Source organism: Myxine glutinosa, chromosome 7 (assembly GCF_964187855.1).
Source record: "Myxine glutinosa chromosome 7, kmMyxGlut1.1, whole genome shotgun sequence".
Classification (NCBI taxonomy): Eukaryota; Metazoa; Chordata; class Myxini; order Myxiniformes; family Myxinidae; genus Myxine; species Myxine glutinosa.
In genome coordinates this window covers 33,835,390-33,844,783 of record NC_136267.1, presented here as the reverse complement: position 1 = coordinate 33,844,783, position 9,394 = coordinate 33,835,390, and the positions used below count along the sequence as shown (strand labels likewise).

The 9,394-nt window shown below is 39.2% G+C and overlaps 1 protein-coding gene across 7 annotated transcripts in view; it reads right to left on the bottom strand.

Moving 5' to 3' along the window:
• Nucleotides 1-554: 554 nt before the first annotated feature.
• The window catches only part of LOC144888208 (complement factor H-related protein 5-like), a 121,084-nt gene continuing 112,244 nt past the window's right edge, over nucleotides 555-9,394 (bottom strand). For 6 of the 7 annotated variants that reach the window (XM_078781431.1, XM_078781429.1, XM_078781435.1 and 3 more), the window contains 5 exons: nucleotides 8,643-8,863; nucleotides 8,461-8,514; nucleotides 5,108-5,244; nucleotides 4,938-5,015; nucleotides 555-1,533 (listed from right to left, as the gene is read on the bottom strand). In XM_078781431.1, coding sequence (XP_078637557.1) covers nucleotides 1,441-1,533; nucleotides 4,938-5,015; nucleotides 5,108-5,244; nucleotides 8,461-8,514; nucleotides 8,643-8,863 — 583 coding nt within the window. In that variant the 3' untranslated portion in view covers nucleotides 555-1,440. The remainder of the gene's footprint in view (nucleotides 1,534-4,937; nucleotides 5,016-5,107; nucleotides 5,245-8,460; nucleotides 8,515-8,642; nucleotides 8,864-9,394) is intronic. The other variant, XR_013624050.1, reaches the window with a different exon arrangement.

The window sequence follows — 9,394 nt, the reverse complement described above, 5'->3', positions numbered from 1 at the left end:
GAAAGGAAGAGCTGTAAGACAGCACTTGTACATTGGTGAAGAAGTAGGTGGACATGTTCAGTATCCGGTTGATGTAGGATAATTTTTTTTTTTAAGTCTAAAGGACGTTTACTCTAAAGGATGATTTAAGAAATTAAAAGAATGTTTACTAATAAACTACCCCCGTTTATTGTCCTAAGTGTTTCACGAATCGGCTGAAGATGGCAAGAATTTGTTATTCGTCCAAGGGTTGGTGGTGGCAGATGGATCCTCTGGCTGAACGTCCTTCTGATGGATGTGTTAAATCAGGTGGTGTAAAAGAGTGCATCAATGGCAGTAAAGTTCCGAGAAAAGTTTTTCCCCTACAGCCTTTAAAACCTTTATTTTATTTCAATTTAATTGTATGCTTGTACACTGTAGAACACAAGTCGCCTTCTTGGCACTTCCAAAAACCTCCAGTTTAGATGGACAGAAGGGCCTTGCCGGCTTTTCGATTTTCCGGATTCACTCTATCGTGATGAATTTATTGAGGCAAGGTTTGCGGATTGTGGTCAATGTGCTCGCATCATGGCGGGTTGGAAAACTTTTCACGTTTATTTAACATGAGCATACTCATTGATTCGAGACATTTCAGCTTTTCATTTTTAATTGTTTTGTTAAAAATTAAAAATTCCACTTTGACAATATATTTGACAACAATAATGGGGTATTATGTGCAGATCAGTGACAAAAAAATTAAATGTAAACCATTTTAAATTCAGGATTTGACAACAAAATGTGAAAGAGTCAAGCGGTGTGAATACTTTCTGAAGGCTCTGTTGTTGTTTAGTGGCTTTTTTATTTGGCAACAAAACTTCTGCTGAATTCGATTGTCTGACCTCCATTTTACCACCACAGCATCGGCAAAAAGACACCAGCAACATCACACGTGTTTTGAACGGAGGTTAAGCACATAACCAGGTTATGCTGCAATCTGATGAGCTACATTAATCCACTTGTACATACCTAATCCCAAAGCAAAGGAAAGGAGCAAATCCCCTGTTTTTAAGTGATACGATTGCAATGACGAGATCGAATGGAGATCCACGTTTTAATAATCGGAAAAAAAACACAGGCCCAGTTTGCACTTCTATCATTCCATTAGTTTCCAAAGGAAATGTGGAATCACTTTTTATCTTTTACCACTCAGCAAAAACAGCCAGTGGTGTGCTGTTCAGCAGGTGTATGTGAAGCTCTGGATATTACGGAGAATACACCTTCACACACCTGCTTGAAATCCCGTTTTCATCTTTTCATTTTTGTTCATATTGTTTCGTAAATATCAATGGGAATTGTTCATTCCCTTGTCATGTATTACCACCAACCATATTGCTCACCCCTCAAACTCACGGTACCTTTCGTGCTCACTATCCCTCACAAAATCAGTTGTGATTAAGCAGTGCATATCGATCTCATTCTTCACTACAACAGCAGCCGGTACAGATTGCGTTTTTCGTCCACTTGTGTTAGGAAAATGAAGCTGAACTCGTGGAACTGCAGATGGAGTTCAAGCTTCTAGTTTGGTACATGTTGGTGAAAGTTGAAGGGTTTGAGGGAGGGGCATTAGGAGAGGAAGGAAACTGAGATCGCAATAAAAGCAAAGTAATAAAGTATATTATTGCACACATGATTTTAAAAAGTGTTTAAAAACTTGGAGGGAAAAACATTGAAAGGATATAAAAAAGAGTGAAGGCTAGCAGCTTAAGTAATGAATAAACTGCCATAATAACCTGAACTCATAACATAAGTATATTAGGATTTATACTTTAAAAAGTGTAAACACACACACACACACACACACACATACACACACACACACACACACACACACACACACACACACATACACACACACACACACACACACACACACACACACACTGTTATAGTGTTATAGGCTGGACTACTTCGGATATATTGTGGATTTACAGGAAATAAAAATGTAAAATATTTTACTGAGTAGCTCAAACAGATTTTCAGTGGTACCCAGGTAGCAAACTAATATAAAAATAGAGGGCCAAATGGTCCTGTAGCTCACCTGGCTGGTTGCCAAAAAGTGAAGTGACGGATGGATAAGGGTAAAAATAAGATCTGGATTTAAAACACATTTTAAGTCCGGTAGTATTGACTTGATGTTCACAGAAGTGCAACTCTCGCCTTAGTTTTTGAGCTATTGTCCACTTCCGGTATAATGATGTCATTTCCTGTTGTGTCCAAATTAGCCTCATTTATAAGGTACAACTCCAAGGTGTCTAAAATTTATATTTTTGAGATATTGCCCACTTTCTGTATTATGACGTCACTCGTGGCCATATTGTGTTTCAGATCAGCTTCTAACGTTCCCATAGGTAGTCGATCATATATTTTAAGTTTTGCTTCGAACAGTTTCAATGCAATTTCAGAGATGATGATTTTAAAGGTTTTTGCCTTCATTCAATATGGCTGCCAGACCACGTGACCAATCATAATTGTTTACAAATTACAGTATATTTCCTATGTAGTCGATCACACGTGTAAAATTCTACCTCGATAATTACCTCCACCACCAAAGGTGGATGGAGGTTATGTTTTCACCCTGTCTGTCTGTTTGTCTGACTGTCTGACTGTCTGCAAACAACAACAACAACAACAACAGGCATTTTAAGGCAATTTTCCCTGCTCGAGCAGGGGTTAGCCTTGTGGTCCCCATGACAATCTTCTCCATTTTGCCCTATTTTCTGCATCCCCCTTGTTAAACCCCTTGCCCGCATTTCTTCTTCCACCATCTTTAGCCAAGTCTTTCTCAGTCTTCCCCATCCTCTACTTCCTTCTACATTCATTTCCATCACTCTTCTCAACCAGTCACTTTCATCCTTCCTCAACACATGACCAAACCATCTCAACCTGTTCCTCTTCACAGCATCAATCACAGGCTCTATTCCCATCATCTTTCGCAATTCATCATTTGTCTTCCTCTCTCTCAACGATACTCCGCACATCCACGAACCATTCGCATTTCCACCCTTTCCAGCCTTCTTTGCTGCTCTACGTTCATTACCCATGTCTCGCTCCCATAAATCTTAACACTTCTCACACATGCAGCATACACCTTTCCCTTCAGCTTCAACGACACTCCCTTCCTCGTCAGCACGCCACTCAGTTCCCGAAACTTCTTCCATGCACATCTCACTCTTGCAACCGTTGCCGAGTCTGATCCACCTTCTCCATTCAGCATGTCTCTGAGGTAGCAAAATGTCTGCGAACAGGATATCTAAAAAAGTTGTGGACGAATTTGGACGAAACTTGGTGGACCGGTTGGGTGTGTGACGAGGACTAATCGATTCGATTTTGGTGAAGATCTGAATATGGATTCAGATATGAGAATTATTTAATTTTGAAGTGATTCTTCACCATTGAGCCGTTCCAGTTTGAGCAGTTTCAGAGGTGGATTTTTAAAGGTTTTTATATGATCCAATAAGGCTGCCATACCACATGACATCATTGATAACAAACAATGTTTCCCATGGGGAGTCGAACACATATTTAAAGCTCCACATCATTCAGATAAATGCTTTCAGAGAAGAAAAAAATTGAAGGTTTTCTTGTGATCTAATATGGCTGCCATACCACGTGATTAATAACGCCATTGTTAACAAACTATATTTCCCTTGGGTAGTTGATCACAAATTTAAAGTTTAGCATCGATCAGTTGCACGGTTTGAGAAATGGGGATTATTAAAGGTTTTCCTGTAATCCAAAATGATGACTAAAATACATTGAAATTCAAGAACTTTTGGGACCTTAAATTGCACAATGACCTACTTATACTTGAAGGGGAGGATGATGATGATGATGATGATGATGATGATGATGTTCCCTCCTGCATCATCAGATGCATATGGCTGCTGAAGCAATTTCTTGACTATTGGGCACAATCCTGGTTGGGGCATCACTCCTACGCAGGGCACTCAAATAACTCATTCATCCCAGTAAGGTGGTTACTCATTTCACCAACCTCGGAGGGATGACAAGCTGAGTTGGTCCCCACCTGGTGTTAATTCAACGACTGAACAGGACTTGAACTCAGGACCCTAGAATCCCAAGCCAGCACCCTAACCGTTAAGCCAACACCCTAACCGTTAAGCCAACACCAGGCTATTGAGGGGGAGTATGGCATGAACAAACTTGAGTTGCACCACACCAAAGATCATATTAGCCAATTTGTTCACAATCCCCTCAGCAGTTCCGGAGAATAAGTTGCAAGTGTTTATGTATGGACAGACGATGCCCCATCCCATAAGCTCACCTCAATGATGTTCCAGGTGAGCTAAAATCTAGATAATTCAAACTTCGCATTTGTGACTTTTTTGCTACGTCTGCAACCGAAGGGAGACGGAGGTTATGTTTTCACCCATGTATGTCTATCTGTGTGTTTGTCTGTCTTTTAGTAGGACATCTCAAAAGGTTATAGATGGATTCAGACGAAACTTGGTGGACAAGATTGGGTCTGTGACAGGGACGAGTTGATTCGATTTTGGTGAAGATTCGGATCTGAGGATTTTTAAAGTGAATCTTATAATTGAGAGATAGGGCCAAAAACGATGTTTCAAAACGTTGGACGGATTGTGATAAAACCAAAGTACCCAACTTGGATGAGTTGGGTCGGTGACAAGAGCCAATTCGATTTTGGTTAAGGTCCGGATGCAGATCCGGCCTAACAGTAGGATACAAAATGTAAACTGTACTGCTTGACAGAAGTATGTGCTCTACCGAATTCCATTCCAGTTGACTAATTTGATCATAACTTTAAAATGCTCGGGTTGTTTTTCATTTGGGAAATGCATATAGGCAATTTGATTTTCTCAAATGATTGTTTTACAATATCAGAAGAATCAACTCAAATGAAGAATGTATAAGAAGCATGTCTTTTAGAAACTTACTTTACTCTCCACAAACAACTCCATACAGTCATGATTGTCCCTTCCATCCTTCTCAATAAATGTGTTCTCCATGAGCACCTGCAGTTAAACCACACCAGCATCACCATATTGGTTTTATTTCTTCCTCTGAAAGGAGAACACAAACAATATGCAAGATGTGAACTACCCACCTTCAGTCGCCAGTATATCTTTCCCGTATAGCAAAGGAATAGTGATTCCCGAACAGCAGAACCGAGCCATGTGATCCGAGCTTCCCTCAAATGTTTTGCTCGAAAAATTAGTCTTCCTCCATCTTCCTCCTGCATATCTAATGCACAAAAATCATTTCAGTTAGAAACTAGAACGGTACTCAGTTGAGAGCATACCTCCACCTGGTTGGCCATATCCCTCAATGATGAAGAATCACTTAAAATTTTCTACTAGCTGGATGCGGATTCGAATCTTCACCAAAATTGAATCGAGTCTTCCTTGTCACACACACAATCTGTTAACAAGTTTCGTACTAATCCATCCATAACTTTTTGAGATATCCTGCTTTGTATCGTTTTTGGCCGTATCTTGTTGAAGAATCACTTTAAAAATTAAATAATTCTCCTATCCGAATCCATGTTCAGATCTTCACCAAAATTGAATCGATTCTTTCTTGTCACACACACAACTAGTTAACAAGTTTCGTCCAAATCCATCCATAACTTTTTGAGATATCCTGCTATGTATCGTTTTTGGCCCTATCTCCCAATGTTGAAGAATCACTTAAAAATTAAATAATTCTCCTATCCGAATCCATGTTCAGATCTTCACCAAAATTGAATCGATTCTTTCTTGTCACACCCACAACCTGTTAGCAAGTTTCGTCCAAATCCATCCATAAGTTTTTGAGATATCCTGCTATGTATCGTTTTTGGCCCTATCTCCCAATGTTGAAGAATCACTTAAAAATTAAATAATTCTCCTATCCGAATCCATATTCAGATCTTCACCAAAATTGAATCGATTCTTTCTTGTCACACCCACAACTAGTTAACAAGTTTCGTCCAAATCCATCCATAACTTTTTGAGATATCCTGCTATGTATCGTTTTTGGCCCTATCTCCCAATGTTGAAGAATCACTTTAAAAATTAAATAATTCTCCTATCCGAATCCATGTTCAGATCTTCACCAAAATTGAATCGATTCTTTCTTGTCACACACACAACTAGTTAACAAGTTTCGTCCAAATCCATCCATAACTTTTTGAGATATCCTGCTATGTATCGTTTTTGGCCCTATCTCCCAATGTTGAAGAATCACTTAAAAATTAAATAATTCTCCTATCCGAATCCACGTTCAGATCTTCACCAAAATTGAATCGATTCTTTCTTGTCACACCCACAACCTGTTAGCAAGTTTCGTCCAAATCCATCCATAAGTTTTTGAGATATCCTGCTATGTATCGTTTTTGGCCCTATCTCCCAATGTTGAAGAATCACTTAAAAATTAAATAATTCTCCTATCCGAATCCATATTCAGATCTTCACCAAAATTGAATAGATTCTTTCTTGTCACACACACAACCTGTCCAACAAGTTTCGTCCAAATCCATCCATAACTTTTTGAGATATCCTGCTATGTATCGTTTTTGGCCCGATCTCCCAATGTTGAAGAATCACTTAAAAATTAAATAATTCTCCTATCCGAATCCATATTCAGATCTTCACCAAAATTGAATAGATTCTTTCTTGTCACACACACAACCTGTTAGCAAGTTTCGTTGAAATCCATCCATAACTTTTTGAGATATTCTGCTATGTATCGTTTTGGCCCTATCTCCCAATGTTGAAGAATCACTTAAAAAATTAAATAATTCTCCTATCCGAATCCATATTCAGATCTTCACCAAAATTGAATCGATTCTTTCTTGTCACACACACAATCTGTTGACAAGTTTCGTTCAAATCCATCCATAACTTTTTGAGATATCCTGCTATATATCGTTTTTGGCCCTATCTCCCAATGTTGAAGAATCACTTAAAAATTAAATAATTCTCCTATCCGAATCCATATTCAGATCTTCACCAAAATTGAATAGATTCTTTCTTGTCACACACACAACCTGTCCAACAAGTTTCGTCCAAATCCATCCATAACTTTTTGAGATATCCTGCTATGTACCGTTTTTGGCCCGATCTCCCAATGTTGAAGAATCACTTAAAAATTAAATAATTCTCCTATCCGAATCCATATTCACATCTTCACCAAAATTGAATCGATTCTTTCTTGTCACACACACAACCTGTTAGCAAGTTTCGTTGAAATCCATCCATAACTTTTTGAGATATTCTGCTATGTATCGTTTTGGCCCTATCTCCCAATGTTGAAGAATCACTTAAAAAATTAAATAATTCTCCTATCCGAATCCATATTCAGATCTTCACCAAAATTGAATCGATTCTTTCTTGTCACAGACACAATCTGTTGACAAGTTTCGTCCAAATCCATCCATAACTTTTTGAGATATCCTGCTATATATCGATTTGGGCCCTATCTCCCAATGTTGAAGAATCACTAAAAAAAATTAAATAATTCTTCTATCCGAATCCATATTCAGATCTTTACCAAAATTGAATAGATTCTTTCTTGTCATGCACACAACTAGTTAACAAGTTTCGTCCCAATCCATCCATAACTTTTTGAGATATCCTGCTTTGTATCGTTTTTGGCCGTATCTCCCAATGTTGAAGAATCACTTAAAAAATTAAATAATTCTCCAATCCGAATCCATATTCAGATCTTCACCAAAATTGAATCGATTCTTTCTTGTCACACCCACAACCTGTTAGCAAGTTTCGTCCAAATCCATCCATAAGTTTTTGAGATATCCTGCTATGTATCGTTTTTGGCCCTATCTCCCAATGTTGAAGAATCACTTAAAAATTAAATAATTCTCCTATCCGAATCCATGTTCAGATCTTCACCAAAATTGAATCGATTCTTCCTTGTCACACCCACAACCTGTTAGCAAGTTTCGTCCAAATCCATCCATAACTTTTTGAAATATCCTGCTATGTACCGTTTTTGGCCCTATCTCCCAATGGTGACAGACAGACAGGGGTGCACACATAACCTCCATCCACCTTTGGTGGTGGAGGTAATCATCCTGAGAGGGCAAGTAGGGTAGGGTGGAGGGAGAAATTGGGACCACAAGGAAATATTTTTCAACTAATGCACCAAAAATTCACTAAAAAGGGTGAAACACCAAATGGAGGAATTTTCAGTACAAGGTACTTAAAGTCACGCTCAGGGCAATCATTCGTTGAAAAAAACCCCCCAAAAAACAGAGGCCCTTTGGGAATGGGAATAATTAGTGGAAGATAAACTTACAACAATTAGGAACCAAATACTGATTTCCCACTTTAAAAGCGAACCTGATCATATTACATATTGTCCAAAGGACATACACACAATGCAATGTCCTGCTCGCACTTCATAGAGAGGAGGCTGAACTGTGGTCCTCGTGCTGATTATGTCAATTGGCACATTTACCTGCATCCTCAGAAAGGGAAACGTTCCACTGCAGCGTTTGATTATTCTTGATACCTTCATTTGGATTGCAGAAAGGAAAGGAGAGTGGAGGTGAGATTATTACAATCTCAGGTACAAATAAACAGAACGTGTGAGATGCATTAGCATAGTGGTCGTCACATGACCAATATGATCATAATTACCATCGGGTTGGCATGACAGGGTTTCAGTCGGCCAACGAGATCCTCGACAGGTGATCATTTCAGATCCTACAAGTCGCGTTCCAATATTACACCTTGCTCTCCCCTGGATGATCAGTTGACAGAATCGATACACAGGCCTTATGACTTCGAGAGTCCCATCAATTATTTTGGGATCCCGAGGACAGCATTGGATCTCTGCCTCTGGTCCTGTATTTAAACACCTACACGAAGGGAAAAATCGACAGATATAGGAATCTTTTTTTATTTTTATAATTATTATTATTTACCATTATTACTACAATGACAAAACGGTGAATATCAAATACATCGATTGCGCTGCCATCATTTGTAGTGCCTTGTCGAGTCAGTTGGTGGTGTATGCTTCTCCTCCATCGCCTCGCTCCTCTCAAGCAACCTCACCTCAGATTCAAGACAAGGTAGATTGCTTCTGCCTCACACCTAACTTGGCTTCACGCTGTAGAAACTAAAGCTTTTAGAATCATTGGGATCTCCTGCGATTAAGATGATTTTGAGAGCCTTTCTCTCTCTCACCGCAGGCAGGTTGGTGGTCTTTCTGTCTTCTTCAGACTCCTCTCCAGCCTTGCTCCCCTGCTCTGTCTGTGCTTTGTCCCACAAATATTCCAGCAAAGTACACAAGATCTGCCAGCAACCCTCTTCTGGTGAAACTGCCAAAATCAAGACTCTCTGCTCACCTTCACTCTTTCATTCCTCTTTTCTCCCGCCTCTGGACC